Consider the following 17,079-nt stretch of genomic DNA (forward strand, 5'->3'; position numbering starts at 1 on the left):
TAGGAGACGGTGACTCACTGCACTGCCTGGAAAGCCAGTGGCACCCGAGAGCAAATTACTAACATTAAGGGGGGGGAAAATTACCATAACTAGAAACTTTTAACCTAAAAAAAGCTAGTTTTGGAGGAGACTCTGAAGAAATACTGAGAATCCACCATGGATGTTCACCTCCTGTGGCAGCCTCCATCAGGCCGGGGAGAAGAGTAGCCAGTTAAAACCTTGAGATATACTGATTCCCCCAAAAGCAAGCCCACGTGCAGGGATGTGTTGCAGCTCACCGGCCAGAAACCCCGTCCCATCCTGCTGGAGCCAATGCTTTGAGCAGTCATTGACCCCAATAACATATTACAGGGAGCAGCTCATCTCCGTTTGCCTGACAGGAGGGAGCACATCGTTCACCTCCCCCTGGCCTTAGCTGCACCGACAGTCACCAGCTGGCTCGGATGCCCGTGAAGAGCCGTCGCAGGAGATGACTATGCTGCAGAAGTCTTCTGGAGGAAAAAGGTCATTACGGTTTTAGTGGTGTTTATTAGCTGTTCAGAAAGAGCTTGATTTCTACAGTGGATGCTCCAAAGGGCAATGAGTAGATGCAAAACGTTGATGATCTCCAAGCACCTTTACCTCGTGGTCATCGCAGCGCAGGAACAAGCTCTCCAGCCCTACCCTAGACCGTGGCAGTGCCCCGACAAGTCTCTGCAAGGGCTGTTTCCAGCCTGTGCCAGCTACAGCAAAAAAGTGCCATGAAAATACATTTAAGCACACCAGAAAAGCAGTGCTTGAAGCTTCTGCCCATTTTTTTTCTCATCATATTTTGTTAACAGTATCCCCCTAGGTAAAGAGCCCCAGAGCTGGTCCGTGCAGGTGGAGATGTGTCTCAAAAATTTGCTCGCAGCAGAGCATGAGGCTCGGCCCGGCGAGATGAGGCCGTCCCAGGCCGACGTACTGTGCTGCTGGAGACGAGGGTGGAAAGCGGTGGGAGGAGACGCTTGGGTTTTGTTTGGCTTTTTCAGGAGCTCTGCAGAAAAGCGTGAGGATCTCGCAGCGCAGGAGGCTAACCCGCTTTCCAGCCTGCGGGCAGCGGCAGTCGCGGGCGGCCCGCGACCGGCAGGGCAGGAGCCCGCGCGCCGAGCCCACGGCCCACCGGCACGCCGACGGCCAGCACTTCTCCCGGGGAACTTCTCCACGGCCGGCCACAGGGCTCCCGGCTGCCCTGCCGCCGCGGACAGCGGGAAGGCGCCGGCGGCCGCCGGTGCCTCCTGCAAAGCTGCGGCCTCCCGTACCAAACAGCACTCGGGACGCGGGCTGGAGGCTTTCCCTACAATACTTGTTTTTCCTGTATAGGGATTTCTACAAGTGCCAGAATATTTTCTCCGGCGGCGTTTCTGGCTAGTGCCCTCTGTCAGCCCAGCAGGCGCTGACTCAGCCCAGTGACTATTTTCTGGTCGGCTGGGACAGAAGGTCCCTCCTCTGCTCCCCTCCCCGAAATCCCGCCGAGCGCCCGGGGCGAGAGGGCAGCCCGAAGGGGCTCCGGCATAGCGGCTGCGCCCTCCGTCCCCTGCCGCAGCCGGAGGTGCGCGGGACCGCCGCGGCACTGCGCACAAGCTCCCGCCAGGCGCCCCGCGGCCACCGCGAGCCCGAGCAGGCGGGTCTCGGAGCGAGCAGGTTGCCGCCGCTCTGCCCGGCTCTCCTGCAAGGTTGGCGTTTCCCCGCCAGGCGTTGCAGCCCGAAGGAGCCCGCCACCTCGCAGACTTGAGAAGCGAGTGCCACGAGTGGGAGGAAACTTCCCAAAAGAGGGCGAGCTAAATGAAGGCGAAGCCTGGACCCAGCTGAGGCTGCCAGCTGATCATTCGAGCACGCTTGCGTGCTGCGGAGCAGGAGGAAGATACTTCAGAGCTGTTGCAAGGAAGCTTGCCTGCCTGCATGGCTTTTGGATCAAACCTCCCCTTCCACCACCCCACCAGCTTCTCCAAGCCCCGCACAACCAAAAGGTGGGTGGTCCAGTGGATACCGACCTATTTCTGTTTGTCCAAGCCATACAGAGCCCTTGAATACAGTTGCCTGACCGGACCATGTGTAGCACCTTGCAGCATCCTCGCCCAAAGCAGCAGCAGCAGGTTGTAGCTCGGTGGCTCGCAGCCCTGAGGCTGTATCCAGAGAGTTGGAGGGCCATCGCGAGGGCTGCGCTCCCCAGCTTGTCCTGTGCAACGCAGCCTGGGCTGGGAGAGTGGGAGGGAAAAAGCTGGTCCAGGATGTCCTGCTGGTGTACACCCACCTCAGGGCAGCCTGGTCCTGCATAGGCACCCTGCAGCCAGGCAGCTTCCTAAACCCACCACCTCCAGGTGGGCAGGAGGCCACCAGTGCCTCCACAAGCATTCAGTCAAGCCATGCTTGTGAGATGCTTGGAAAAAAGGCCCTCCCAAATACAGATAAGTTGGACAGCAAGGAGCACCTTGGGCTGGGCTCATTTCTGGGGAAGCATGTCCAGCCTGGCACCCAGCATTGGAGCACAAGTACTGCAGCCCAGGGCAGCTTTTGGATCCATTCCCCCAAGGAGGAACAGCCCTCTAGCAGCACCCATTCCTGGTAAAAGCAGAGGCTGGGCCATGGGTCATGCCAATGGGTGGAGGGAAGAGGCTGGACCTGGTTGTCTACCACATCCACCCACCCCCTCAGGCTTCAGTTATGTTATTTGTTTTCTGCAAATTGCATTTCACCGGTGACACGCGCCTCCAAGTTGGGCCCGAGCCTCACCTTGGACACTGGGGCTCTTCTCTGCTCTCCTGCTGCTACAAGCACATTCCCAGGGCTTACAAGTCTCACCTCCTCCAACACCAATGCAAAACACTTCCCCCCTCCCTGCCTTCCCCCAAAGCACACCCCAGCTCTTGCAAAGAAGTAATCAGTGCAACCTTTGTTCTTGAATATGTATTTTTACTGAAAAAATCATTCATAAATTAACAAATACAAAAATGTACAAACACATGGGTAAATAAATGTAATGACACAAAGGATTGCTTTGCCGAAAAGTATGTGTGTGTGTGTGTGTGTGTGCGTGCGTGTGTGTGTGTGTGTGTGTGTGTGTTTTAAAACACTAGTCTTCAGTGCAAAAACATCCCCCTGGCACCTCTTAAAAACATAACAGTAAGCTCAAAAGCCATGATGATGGAAAGATACTTTATAGTTTAAAGCCACTTCTGATGGTGAGTGACTAGCAGTGTGTGGCTGTTGCTCAGACAGTACCTCCCTTAGAGGAGCAGAGCTTTACAAATAATGAGCTGTAAATAAATAGTTTTGCAAATAAAACCCATATGACTCATTTAAAAAACAAAACAAAAAACACGCATTGAACATGACCTGCCCTCCTGCAGGGTTACAGATGGTGACACGGAAGGGGTGAACGAGTGGCCTTGTTGAATCTCAGCTGCCAGAATATGTACAAGTTCTTTAATACGAGAATTTTTACACCATAACAGCACATGCGCTTGACGGTATGTTTTTCAACAGTTACACTTACTATACAGTATTTGACATAGCCGATAAGATTAACAGTGCACATTTTTTTAAGATATTCCACATTTTAAAAAGGGAAAAAATTCAACGTGATTAGAACAAAGGAACTATGAACAGTGATGTGGTTTGGGGGGGTGAAATGGACCCTTTTATGCCAACCTTAAACAAGTGCATTTCTGAGCAGAGGTAACATCTTTCTTTGTTCAACACAAGGTGCAATGGATGTCAGGTACACAAAGGCTGAGGATTCAAACTAAGGTAGTTTAACACCTACTCACACACACATGCATGATTCCTGTGGTAGTGAACTTGGACTAGTTGAAATACATTCCTTGTTTGAAGCACCATTAAACAAAGACAGGTTTCTAGCAACATCTCACGATTAAAGAAGTGAGGGGCAGGGCAACGAGGGTTTAGCATTTGAAAAGGGTCCACGTGAACTGAGATCAAGATTCAGAAGCAAAGGTCTTTATTGCTATATGCGCCGTAAAAAGCAAATCCTCACCTCTGCCTATAAATAACCATGTTGAATTCCCTCAGGAAGCAATTTTAAAGCACATGTAAATTCAAAGACTTTAAACCTAAATTACAGCCTTATCAGCGCTTTTCAAGGGCAGACTCACTGTCCTCTCATACTGCCTGATAAGATCAACACAACAAGAACTCCATGTTTTCTAAACTAACACTTTCTTGATACGCTTTAGGAATGCCCTGGGCAGTCACACCCACAACAGATGTGTATGGGGATCATACGTCCACAGAACCAAGAAAAATCAATGTAAACCATGAAAAGTTAAGGAAACCGAAGGCAAACAATGCAATAAAAAGAAAGTTAAAGTACTTCTGAGGTCAAGTACTCACAATTATTATGTATAAATACATAATTAAAATGCAACCCCCAAAATATTTTTAAATCAGAGAGGTCCAGTAAAAATGACTGTGTACATGCTGTGTAACTAATGGACTGACTTTTCCAAGTGTGGGGGGGGGGGGGGGGGGCGCGGAGAAGAGGAGGGGAGAAAAAAGAACCCTTTACATAGGTACAACCCCAAAATCCCAAATCAGTTGTAAAGAAGGAAGAGAAAGGGCAAATGGGACAAGGGAGGAGACATTTCACATTTAGGGGAGCGGATGGGGTGTTGGACCAAGCTCTTGAGTTCTCGGCCCTCATGTTTTCATGAGCTTAATCTATATGTCCTTCATTTTTCTCACTATTACTAATCTGTGGACAATCTACCCCACTAACTGCACTTGTCCAAGTGCTTTCCCGTGGTTAAGGCTGATAACCAAGTGTCCTACCTAGTTCTAATTTACATTAGTTCAGTGTACTGTTAAATTTACACAATAAATACAAAATACTATTCCATAAATCCAAACCCCAAACCATAATGTCAGCTCAGAGGAATCACTGCAGAACACTTAATTTGAGGCAGATCCCATGAAGCGCAACCAGCTGCCCCATCCTGAGGGCAACACATGGGTGGGAGAAGCGGCCCCGAGCGCTTGCGCATGGCAGCGGAGGCCTCCTGGCTGGAGGAGCAGCAGGTGCTCAGAGGGGTGCATGTGAACTCGACAAGTCTGCCAAGCTTACACTTGCCATCAGAGTGGCATACAGAGCGCTAGGCAATGGATTTCATTCCATATGGCTTTCAGACTAATTTACACATTATTTTTCAAAAATGACAGAAATGGGATTCCCCTCCCCTGCCATAAATGTTCCCATTTCCTCACTCTCCCCGGAAAAAGCCACCCACAGGATTTCTGTAATGTGTGATGACATGGCTGTCTCTGTCAACCACCACATTTTAAACTTTAGGGCCCTGTCCCACAAACATTTATGCATATGCATAGCTTAAATCATGCAAGCAGTCTCACTGGCTGAAAAGGGAACAACTTGCACAAGTACAGTGATGCACACACAAGTGTTTACAGAATCCAGGACTAAAATGAGTGACCTTACGTAAACCTCTAGCTTGGATCTGAACCATAGAAGAAAATAAAAAGGGGCAATTTACACAGCATATTTACACTTACACTTCTTTAAGAAGCGATTCTGTTGTATATACTTCAAGCAGGTCATTTAAAAAACTGCACAAACGTAGAACAGTATCAGAAGTCCTGTTTAATCTCCCAACTGGGGCAGTTGCTGACTGAGTTGCTTCTGATCGTCCCAGTCAAGAAGCCAGAGTCACTCGGCCGAGCCGGCTCGCGGAAAGGAAAGCGGGTCTGCCGCAAGTCCCAGTGCTGGAGATGCTGGAGGTGGAATGTGAGACGAGAGCAGCAGTTCAAACCATTGTCCTAAAACCCAGAAAGCGAGCGGTGGAAAAGGAAAAAGACTGCTGAGCTCGCTGCACGAGTATCGGGTTGGATTGGTACAGCAAGGACAATTTGTGCGTGCACTTTCAGCCTTATTCTCCAAAATACTGTGATCCTTCATTAGACAAAGTATTTCTTGTCCCTGATAACCCTTAAAAAAAAAAGTCTAATGTGGTGCTTTCTTGGTGAAGGGCAGAGCAAAGTTATTTTCTCCTCTTAATATTCGCTCACCAGAGCCAGCTCTGGTGTCAGGTTAACAGTGATGTTCTTATACAAGGCGTCATATGTGACGTTTGGAAAGTAGTTCAAGTTATTGAGACCATCTAGGGCTTGCCTTTCTTTCGACTTCCTCAGCAGGGCATACCTGTTTGGAGAGAGCAAGAGACCAACAGATTCACTTCCTCACATTGCGTGGAGCTGCACAAAGTCTGGCTGACAGCTACAAAAATACTCTTAAAACAGTTAACCCCCATCAGAAAACACAGAATAAAACGTCTGACCCCTTAATAGAGATGACTGTCATCACTGAAATATTCCTTGCGTGGAAACATCCCAAACGTTTTACAAAACTACAGCACGCCGTGTGATACGGAGCAAAATTGTTCAACTTCTGCACGCAGTGCCTCACCAAAACAAGAAGGACTCCTTGACCAGTAAGCCCCTCAGCCAAAAAATCTGGGAGACAGAAGGTGATAGGCAACATAGTCATTTCCGTTCTTTGGGAAACGGGATCACCCACGCAAGCACAGAACTAATGGTATTAGTCTGCGAGTGATGGGGGAGGAGGAAGTAAAACTAGAAGAATCATATTTTGGGGAAGGAAATGGCAGCTAGTGCACAACAAGGGCCTCGATCAAGTTTAGAGGCAGCATGACAAGACACAAGACCTGAGGTAAGAAGGAAAAATTCGGCAGAAACATCCTCGGCAGGCCACGACCACTGATTTTCTGTACTGCAGTATAGCAGTGCTGAGGTACCTCAGAGCACCTGGAAGCGGGGACTGGGACCATGAGAGGCTAGGAGACAGCAAGATCACCAGGGAATACGTATGCCAAGAGGAGGAAGACGACTTTGGGTCAGATGGAAGAGGGAAGGGCCAACGCTGGCTTCAGGGAGGTCACAGTACGAGGACACTGGCAGGAAACAGTTTTTCCAGTGAAGATGGAAAGCGTTTGGCGAAACATTGGGTGTCAGGTTCCCCCCAACTCTGCGCCCGGCTGGGAAGAGCTGCGGTGCCACCGGACAGAGAGGAATGCTGGAAGCAAAGCTCTTGCTGGAGGTGCAAGTTGGAAGGAGTGAAACAATCCCACTCCTCCAAAACCCCCCAAACAGCATCTAGGCTGAGATTTGCCCTACGCTAAGGCTGCCTGCTCCAGGAGTGGTGGAAGAGATGGGAATACTCAGCAATGAGGGCGTTAAGCTCATTTTCAAACCCCGCAAGATGCGCAGGGGCGAGCAGCTGCTTTGCCCCTCTCCACCACAGATCGCTCCCTCCCGTAGCATGCCAGCGAGCGCCGCGCATCCAGAGCTAAGCCTCACGCTAAACAAGGCTTGTGGCTGGAGCCAGAAGGAAGCTGAGGAAGTGTTAGTTCAGAAGGCTTTCACAGTGTTTGAAGAGAAACTATCTTTTCCTCACTGTGAGCACGAGGAGTAGTGGTCGGCTATGCCAGGTACGAGCTGTAACACCTGCTCTCAGCAAAGAGCCCAGGGAAGAAAGACTGAAATACCCTTGGCTCCCGCCACCCACCACACAGGACACCTGTGCTCAGCCAGCACAAAAATGAGGGCTCATTCCTCCCAAACTCCCATCCATTATGCTTCAGAGATTTGGCTGAGCATGGCTTTTTAAAAACCAAAACTGACTTTTTTGATCTTTGCAAAAAGGAAACGAGAAGCATCTCTTGCCAGCTGTTTCGTCCAAAAGAGAAATGAAAACTAGAGCTAAAGCTTACATATAACCTTAAATGGAAACTCCCTAAAGAAAGAATCTGCTGTAGGAAGAGACTGAAGACCAGCACATAAGTTCATTTCTCCTCTGAATTGGCAGCTAGTTCAAATAGTATTTGCAAAACAAGCCCTCCTTGCTCTCCCTTGTCCTGCCAGCCACACACAGGAGCCCCCGTTCAGAATAGAGCTTGCACTATGCAGCAGCTCATGACCTACAAGTGTTAATTCCTGCAGTTGTTTGCAAAAAAGATACCTCTCTGGTTTTCTGGTGCATAGCTTTTAGAAGGCTCAAATTCCACCAAGGTCCCCTGGCAACAGCGGCCACTCATTGAACCGCTGTACGCTCAGACAGCTCTGGCTCATGGATGAAGGCATTAGAGCCCTCCTAGAGAGCTCCAGGAAGAATTTAGCTTTTTGAGAAAAAAGACAAAGTGTTCATGCAGTGCTCGTCCTCCTAGGTGCAGGGGCCATTATTTCTCCTCACAGATGTCTAAAGTCTCACAAGAAGGCAAGTCCTGAATTCAGGGGATCCGTATATTCACCCCCAGCTTGGAGTAAAGAGGCAGCACTAGCAGAATTAGCACGTATATCAGAGTCACGACTGTTGTTGCTCCATCTCAGCGTCTGGAGGAAGGAGTGGGCTGGGAGCTGCACGCCATCTTCCCATTCACACACTTCATTATGAGATGAAAGCAATGCAAGTGCCACCCCCCAACTGAAAACACAGAATATTTTCCTCTACTGAGGAGCAACGTAGCAGGGAGATGTTGCTTCTGCAACAGCAATAGTATTCTTAATGCAAACTCAGTGTTTCTGTTAGATTCTGTTAGAACTTCCAGGGACACCTGATGCTTTAGCAATGATACACCAGGAAAGCGCTCTGCTATCTGCCTTCTGCAAGCTAAGCAATGCTTTCCTGAAACATTTAAATCAAGATCTTCTAGAAAAAACAGAAACTGCTTTGATATTCGGTATTAACTACTCCTTTAGAAACATCCCCCTCCAGATACAGGAGATGTCCCAAGCCAGGCTGCAGTGCTGGCAACCCAGCCTCTTGGATGACATTCAAGAAGCTACAATCACAAAGTAAGGACTCCTTGTCTTAAGGCCGCAGGGCACTAAACACGCCAGAAGAATCCAGGCAGTGTTCTGCCTCCCTTATCTTCCTACAGTCAAAGCTTCCTTCATAAGTTAAGGTTGTAATTGCCCTTAGACAGCTGCAGGGAACCTTGTACACAGTACAGACTTTTTTTTTTTTTTTTTTTAAAAACACAAAAATTTAATTTTTTTTGTTTTTAATTTTTTTTTAATTCCCAAAGCCCTTTAAAGTTTCACTTGCCTTCCTAGGAACTGCACTTCTCCCCGATGATGATGGGGAATTGATTTGTATTTCCCTGTGTCTCCTTCTGGTCGAGTCACCGAATAGCCTGCAAACTGCACTCTGCATTAGAAAGAGGAGAAACAAAAAGAAAAAAAAAAGAAAAAAGGAAGAAAAAAAAAATCAACTGTTGCATTTGCTCTGCCTTCAGTGCTTGCCAAGGCTGCACAAGTAGTGCTCTTGCAGCTCCTACAGTAACTTTTCCTTTCTACCAAGTAGATAAACTGCAAATTTCCCCACTTCAGTCTAAGCTCCAGGCAAGTTACACTGTGCTCAGCGCCTCAAGGTTTCAGGAGTTCAGCCGAGGATCAGTTTGACATCATCATCATGGGATACTGCATATGAGGCCAGTAATTTCACAACCAGTGTTTTTCTGTCTGCATCCAATCTATTGCTTGAGCAGACTGGGATGCCACCCACTCAAACACATTTCCCATCAATTCACCTAAAATCAGGCCAACCATTCCCCAGGCCAGGCAAGTAGGGTACAGCCCAGCACAGCACTGGCTGCAAGAGGCAAAAATACTTCTCTTCACACGCAACCTTGTCCAATATAATCACAATGGAAAGACAATCTAAGAGACAACATTATCATGTACGCTCGGAGGCTGACAAAAATCAGTGCGCTGCATTCAAAACCAGGTCCCTGAATTCTTGAAGTCAGTGACATGCCCCACGGGCCTGGGCAGCACTGCCCGCACCCACAGGTCAAGCGGCTTGCAGCACTGCTGCAGGAGCCCTGCCCGTCATCCCGTCTCAGGACGCGGCAGTACCTGTTCCAAAGGTCGTCGTCCTCTCCACCCCAGCCCCAGAACGCGTTGGGGAAACCATTGATTTTCTGAAACTGCTCTACAGTCAGGCCACTCACTCCACCAAAGAACTCATTGTACGGGAGCCTAAAACAGAGAGAAGGGATTAGACGAGGGTGAAGAGACGGCCGTCACTGCAGTTCAGGGCTGATCCAATTGCTTGCTCAAAGCTTGTCAGAGCAGCGATTCTCCCAGTTGCAACAAATAAAGCCCATGAGCAATGACGATGTTTTCTTCTATTTCTCTTTTATGTTTACTTTGCACAAAGCCTGAGAAACAAACCGAAATCCATCTTCTGTCCTTTAAAAAAAAAAAAAAAAATCTAACACTGGCTTCTTATCTATCACTATAGCACAGAGGAAGACTGGTGCTTACAGATACATGTACTTATCCAGCTTGGCTGCAAAGTGTCTTGGCATCTGCCCACATCCGTAATAGTTACGGTCATTTTCTGGTATGTGGTCCACATCGTGAAAGATGAGACAATCCCAATCCAAGTCCTTCATTGCTTCCCGAAAGCCAACATTGAAGAGCATGGCACGGTTAAAGGGCTGGTTACCAGCCTAGGAAAGACAGAGAGTTCCTTCTCAAGGCAAGGCCGATCCAAAGGAGTGAGACTGAGAATACAAAGTGCAATTGGCTCCCAATTCAGTTGCTCAAAAGAAAAGGATGTATTGGTTTTGGTCAATATCACTAGTTTATCTGTTCCAAGACTTGAATATTCCATTTTTATAAAACTGTAAAAAAAATGATGTTAAAGTATTACTAGCCAGATTCCTGAAAAATACAACTTGGATCAATCTCTTTACCCGACACTGTCCAAAAGGCCAAGGAAAGCTAAGTTTGGTGGTATTTTAACAGGGTATGCAAGGGCAGATAGCTTAGGTGACAGGTTCACACAGACAAGAATGCAGTGTTATTTCTGCTGAAAATACCTGGTTCGAAGATTTTTTTTTCATGTCTCCAATACAGAATTAAAAAGCACACACAAAACTGGATCTCTACTTTATATTTTAGATGAAAACTAGTCTAATTTCTAGGGACACATCTCAGTTGAGCCACTTTGAGACAGAATGGGACAATTTCAACTTTGCAATATTAACCGAGAAGCACTCGTGCACAAACCTTCTAATGTTTAAATTACGTGATCTGGCAAGTAAGCTCCTTGGGACACAAAGCAGCGCTACACTTGTGGCTTTGGCTGCACGTCGATGCTCTGGCACGCGTTTCTATTGCAGCACGCTTCACATGCTTGTGGCTGCCTCCACCAACAAACGCGCTGGGAAGCACCCGCCGCATGCACGCAGGACTGACTTACTTGCTCAACAACGTAAAACGCGAATTGTAAACGTTGACGCTGCAGCATTGGAATCAGGTGCCTGAAAAGGACCGGAAGATGCTCGTAACGATTGCGGAACGGAATTAGGATCGCCACCTGGACAGGGAAAAACCATCCATTACCACATCAGGAAAGAGAGCTCTTGGCAGCCCACAGACCCTTTTAACTCCTACATCGCTGCTGGTTGGAAACTTTGATATTCACCTTTTGGGAAACTGTCGCTTTGGCGAGATTAAACGCAATCCGGGCCTTAAGCGAGACTAATAACCCCTATATTCGTTGCCTCCACCCATGAAGCAGGGAGAGCAAAAGCAGGGCCAGGCCCTGGTACTGCGCTGCCCAGAGGCCACCGCCCTGAAAGACAGGAGTCCCCAGCAATGCCACCTCCATCTCTGGGTCAAGTGTCCCCAGACCAGACAAGTCAGAGGCTCGTCAGCTGGGAACCGGACAGGCAAGTTCACTGCCTGCCTCCTCAGCAGTCCTTGCAGAAAGCCAGGGCTGACTCATGCGTCACAACAGCAGCCCTTGATTTCAGCGCTTTTCATCTCCAGGCACTGCAGTCCTGTGTTTCAGGGAGCCTTACACTCATTTGTCTGGAGCTACAGCATATCCAAGATGAAAATGCTGGAGCTTCCCACTAATGGCTCCCTGCCACCGGACCAGGAGTCCTCCTTCCTGCTGCACTCAGCAAGGGTACGGACACGGTGCCTCTGAATTCCCATTTTACCTTCCAGCGAGGCAGACAGTCATTCGGCTTCCAGTGGCCTCCTAGCTTGATAGAAGGGTCTTTCGAGAAGAACTGGTGGATATCTGCCATCGTGATTTCGCTCATATTTACATCAATGGGGCCCTCTGCAGACGCAGCAGAGAGAAGCAGAGGAAGAGGTGAGGGCTCCCGTCCGAGCACGAGGAGGTGCTGCTCGGCTCCTACCCTAGTCGGTGCTCTGACATTTCGCTCCTGCATTTGGCCCTAGTGCTGAACGCAAACAGTTCGTTCTTTCCCCAAACACCAAATACGATTGGGAAATACCACTGGCGTGACTCGACCTTGCCCCTCTCCGCAGCCCAGCTCTGCTCAAGTCTTCGCGCCCCTTGCTGGATGAGGCTCTCTGCATTGCAAACCAGCACCCCTCCAGATCTGCTACAGCCAAGAGGAATTCAGGCCCAGTTTCACCACCCGGGACAGCTCGGTGGTTCACTCGTGTCTGACAGCACCAGGGCTGGGACCGGCCCGTGCTGGCAAACGCCAGTGAGCGCCAGAGAGGTGAAGGGGCGACCACCCTGCCGCCTGCCAGGCCCAGCACTGTCGATGGAAAAGGGCTGGCCAAGCCTTTCCATCGACTCGCAGGGCACAATTCTTCTTTTGTTTGCATTTGCCAAGCGATGGGTTCTGGCTTCGGAAAGGAGAAGCGCCTCAGACGCAGCAGGGATTAATTTGGGCAATCTGGTAAACAATGATTTCCCGGAGGAAAACTGCAGCTGCAGAACAGCCCTTCCATTCATTCCCCATTCCCACCCTCTGGATAGGTGCTAAATAGAAAAAGGTGAAATACTAACAAGCCAGGAGGGGAAAAATGCCAGAATACACAAATCCAAAAACATGCAGGAGCAGGTAAAGGGGGCACCGGTGCTGTCAGCTAAAGCAGAAATTCAAGCCCCCTCATAGGCAATACTCCAGGCTCAGGTGCCAGCCTCCCAAAATAAGGCATGCACAACCTGCACCAGCACAGAAGGGGCTCCCGGCTGGGACATGGGGGTTGACGTGAGCTGGGACAAAGGCTGTGATGCCACAGACAGGGCACGGTGCTACTCACTCATAGAAGGGAGTCTCTCAGGACAGGTATGGTTTGGAAAGTAGGTAAAATCTTCAGGAAGAAAAGTCGTGGCTTGCAGAAAGGTTTCATTGTGATTCAAATCAAGAGGATAATCTAGGGTGGAGGGGAAAAAAAAAAAAACACCAAGATCTACTTTAACTATAAGCTTTCAGTTTTTCCACCCACCTCCCCACACCATTGCAAGCGCCTCCCTTCAGCTGGCCACCTTATCCCCAAAGCCACCCAAGGCTGAGCACGTCCTGGACTGTCATGGGCGTCCCCACGCAGCACGAGTCCTCGTCTCACCACCACCACCCAGCTGAGCTTTCCTCCGCATGGCGTCAGAGGGAAGCTGTGGGGTGGCAGGAGAAACCCTGGGTGCGTCAGACCAGGCCACCGCAGAGGAACCTGCCCCTTTTCTGGTCCGAGGACTGATTCTGAGCTTCACGTTCAGGTAGCACAAATAGATCAAACTGAAGGAGCACATGGCCCTTGAAAGGGAAAGTTATTTAATACTTTGTCCCTGAAGGGCTGCAGCAGGGGCAAAGCGCTCCTCGAATGGGTCCTCTCCTAGCACAGGCTCACAGGGAGGACAGTCCCCAGGCACATCCTAGCAGCCAGCAGCGACCCCAGAAGCAGCAGCCTGCTTGGCAAAATCCTGCTTCCCATTACTCTCTTGAAAGGATCAGTAAGAACTATTGTATTACATGCAGCCTTTCACTTGGTTAACATCACATAAAAGCAGAGGTGTTCCCACACTGCAGCAGGTCCCAGCAGTGTCCAGAAGAGCACATTTCTTCAGAGCCATCATCTGCTCAATTCCTTTTACCTTCTGGGTAAAAACCCTTCAACATGCTACACCTTTAGATGTTTTAAGGAAAGTTTTTGTGCAACTACAAACTTCTGCTTTCTGTGGTTACACAACCAAAAAGCATCAGTTTTGCATAAGGCTAGCTGGCCAGCTGTGACCTTTATTTCAGGTGCTAGAACAAGGTTTGGCTTCCATAGTTTCATATCAACTACTGCAGCAGGATGCTGCATCTCCGCTTTCTGAGAGGATCAAACGCTTAGCAGAGGGTTTGCCTTTTGATCCCATGGCACCAAGGGCAGGAGCTTCAACCTTAAAACCCCTCGTTCCCACAGGGGTCCCAAAAAGCAGCTGTTTCAGACTAAGAGCGCCAAGTCCTATCACACATCAGAAGCCTGAGGTAGACCATCTCCCTTGTGCTCCCGACCGGCGAGGTCAAACAGGCCTGATCCTCCCCAGCTCCCTTACCCTTAAAGGGCATTTATACCGAGCTGACTGTACAAGCACATGCGAGTGCACTGACATTCGCTAGACTAACTCAAAGCAAAAGCAGTCCTGGTTTCTCATAACCATGCTACAAACCATCTGTTATTCAGGCACCTAAAGACAAAGCAGGTTTAGTGTTTCTCCCTCCCCAAGAGCTGTTGAAGTAGCTTAGCAATGGCTGCAGGTGATCTACTCACATACAGCACATTTACAGTAGGCAGCCAGCATTTTAAGTTATTTTACTAAACACAGTGTAAATCGCATTTTTTTTAAACCAGCAGTTATAATCTTTCAAATAACTAAAGCATGTATTTAGGTTCAAAAGATATTGATACAAGAAAGTCTTGCACATTTTATCCTGAGAGTAATTTAAAGTAGCTGACACACTCTTTTTGCTATAATGTTAGGAGTTAAGAATCTAAATCAGATTTATTTTAAGATATGCACATTTAAGTAATTGCATAAACATACTGCATTAAAAAAAAAAACACTTTAATGATATCTCAGAAGGGAGGAATGAATGATTTAATTTTTATAAGGCAAAGCAGGTAAGGTTGTCTTTACCTACAAGGTCAAAATCTTTCATTCAGATCATTTAAGAAAAGTCATTACCTGGTCTGATTTCAGCTTGCTTTCTTTTGCTAGCACATAGTATCACATCATTAGTACTGTTTATCCGTTAGACTAAGTGGCACCCAAACTATCCCAGCTAGATTCAAGACGGACTTGCAAACAGAACCTAAGGGCTTTTCAAATACAATAAATATCAACTTGGATGCTTATTACTGCGATGACTAAATTTTAATAATCAGATTCCCATTAAACTCATATTACAAGAATATAGCTCTCAATACTCAGTTTGGCTCTCTAACCACGTGCTGACAATGCAGAACGAAGCTCAGTTCCACCTCTTTGCACGAAGCGCTGCCTATTTTGCTTGCAAAAGCACAGAAGGGACACCTCTTATCTCAGTGAATAGGAAACTGGTTATTACATCTAATACCAGATGCTTTAAAAGTTATTCAAATGAGGAAGTAATTTATAGAAAAGGAAAAAGCTAAGAAGGGCAAAAAAGAAACATGGAAGGGTAGGCGGAAACACCCTGTGCTTGCAGCAGGCCAGCCTGCACCTTGTCATTCAGGACTGGACATCGTTAAGCATTCTGCCCTAGGAATTAAAACCAAAGGTCCAGGGAAGACATGCACACAAGACAGCACTGTGTGACAAGCCACTCCGTTCTGGCCGTGTCTTGAGGACAGATGTGCCATTTAGGAGAGGCTGCTGCTCAGAAAGCATTAGCTGCTTCCTGCTTCCCAGATGCTGCTGCGAGGCTGGAGCAGGGACCCAGCTGATGACCAGAGAGGAGCAACTGGGTCTTGTAAGGCAAGAAACAGTTTGGAACCTGCGTATTGCCTCATCTGTCACCTCCAGGAGGCACCAAGGAGATAGGAAGATGACATTTTGAGTAAAGAAGCTCCAGAAAACAGGGTGGGAAGACAATGACTGCAGTGTTAAGGCAATGCTTGTGGCCACAGCTCCACACACCTTCCCAAAGTCACGGCCAGCATCACACATGCACTCCTTGGCCTTCTTACCAGGAAGGTCGCATAATGATGTTATATAGCACTTGTGTGCATTAAAGCTGTCATTACTGCTCCAAGCTTCCTGAACAGAAGGGGTATAAACCCAAGCCTGCAGAGTTGAAAAGGATCTGAAGCACAAGCAAAGCCATTTATTTCAGTAGCAGTAATAACTGTATCAGAGTGGCTAACGTGGCAACCGTTTCCCTGTCCACCACATGCAGAAGAGATTCATAGCAGGTCTGCAGAGGGCTCACAGCCTGGAGGGTGGCAGGGAACAGCCCACGAGGCTCAGCAGGGCGACGGAGGCTTTGCTTGCCACAAGCAGCGGCAGTAAAGCACCTGACCTTCCTCTTCTTCAGTTCTCACTACTAGCTACTTCCTCACAGGGTGACTTTTTTAGTTGATGTTCCCAGCCTTAAAACAGATAGAGTTGGCAGCTCTGGCTGACTTCAGCAGCAGAGGAGAAGATTATGCAGGACATGACACTTGCAGTGTTTGGAAGTTTCCCCTTTCTTCCCCTTTCTTACTCAAAACACAACTGCACTGGAACAACAGCTGTACCATCTACTCAGTACTCCAGGAGCGGGTGCTTTTCCAGAGGGGAGGCTGAGTAGTAAGGATACTGCATTTTTCATACGGAAAAAATTGAGCCTTTTAAATCTTTATCAGCCCTTGCTGACGAAACCTACAGTTAAGCTTCACCAGCATCACCAAAGCCTAACGCAAAACATACCAGGGAACCATCATCTCCCAATTCCCTAGTTACATATAAACACAAGAAAGTACACTCTCAGCGTGACACCTGCTTGCCCCGTCCACAGTCGCAAGGAAATGCCTCATGCTGTGTTATATGCAAGCACATGCATTTATGCTTTCAGCATACCCTGTTTACACCAAAACTTATGATGCAATTAAACCAGTAAATCCTTTCCTAACATTACATTACGGGTGGAAAAGAGTCATGAGTCAGAGCCTGTTACTCTCATCCCGTCATTCCACCCAGAGTTCAATATATTATCTGTGGCAGATCTGTGGCAGCCAAGTCATTTCAGTTCATCCTTGCAGGGGAAGAGTGAAGCTTATGAATGT

At 48.3% G+C, this 17,079-nt stretch overlaps 1 protein-coding gene across 1 annotated transcript in view; it reads right to left on the bottom strand.

The window, feature by feature from the left end:
• Positions 1 to 2,910: 2,910 nt before the first annotated feature.
• The window catches only part of B4GALT5 (beta-1,4-galactosyltransferase 5), a 42,881-nt gene continuing 28,712 nt past the window's right edge, over positions 2,911 to 17,079 (bottom strand). The window contains exons 3-9 of the mRNA XM_068912305.1: positions 13,114 to 13,227; positions 12,027 to 12,151; positions 11,279 to 11,395; positions 10,336 to 10,523; positions 9,925 to 10,047; positions 9,113 to 9,214; positions 2,911 to 6,190 (exon numbers count right to left, since the gene is read on the bottom strand). Coding sequence (XP_068768406.1) covers positions 6,043 to 6,190; positions 9,113 to 9,214; positions 9,925 to 10,047; positions 10,336 to 10,523; positions 11,279 to 11,395; positions 12,027 to 12,151; positions 13,114 to 13,227 — 917 coding nt within the window. The 3' untranslated portion in view covers positions 2,911 to 6,042. The remainder of the gene's footprint in view (positions 6,191 to 9,112; positions 9,215 to 9,924; positions 10,048 to 10,335; positions 10,524 to 11,278; positions 11,396 to 12,026; positions 12,152 to 13,113; positions 13,228 to 17,079) is intronic.

This window comes from Struthio camelus, chromosome 18, assembly GCF_040807025.1.
Source record: "Struthio camelus isolate bStrCam1 chromosome 18, bStrCam1.hap1, whole genome shotgun sequence".
In the NCBI taxonomy this organism is placed as follows: domain Eukaryota; kingdom Metazoa; phylum Chordata; class Aves; order Struthioniformes; family Struthionidae; genus Struthio; species Struthio camelus.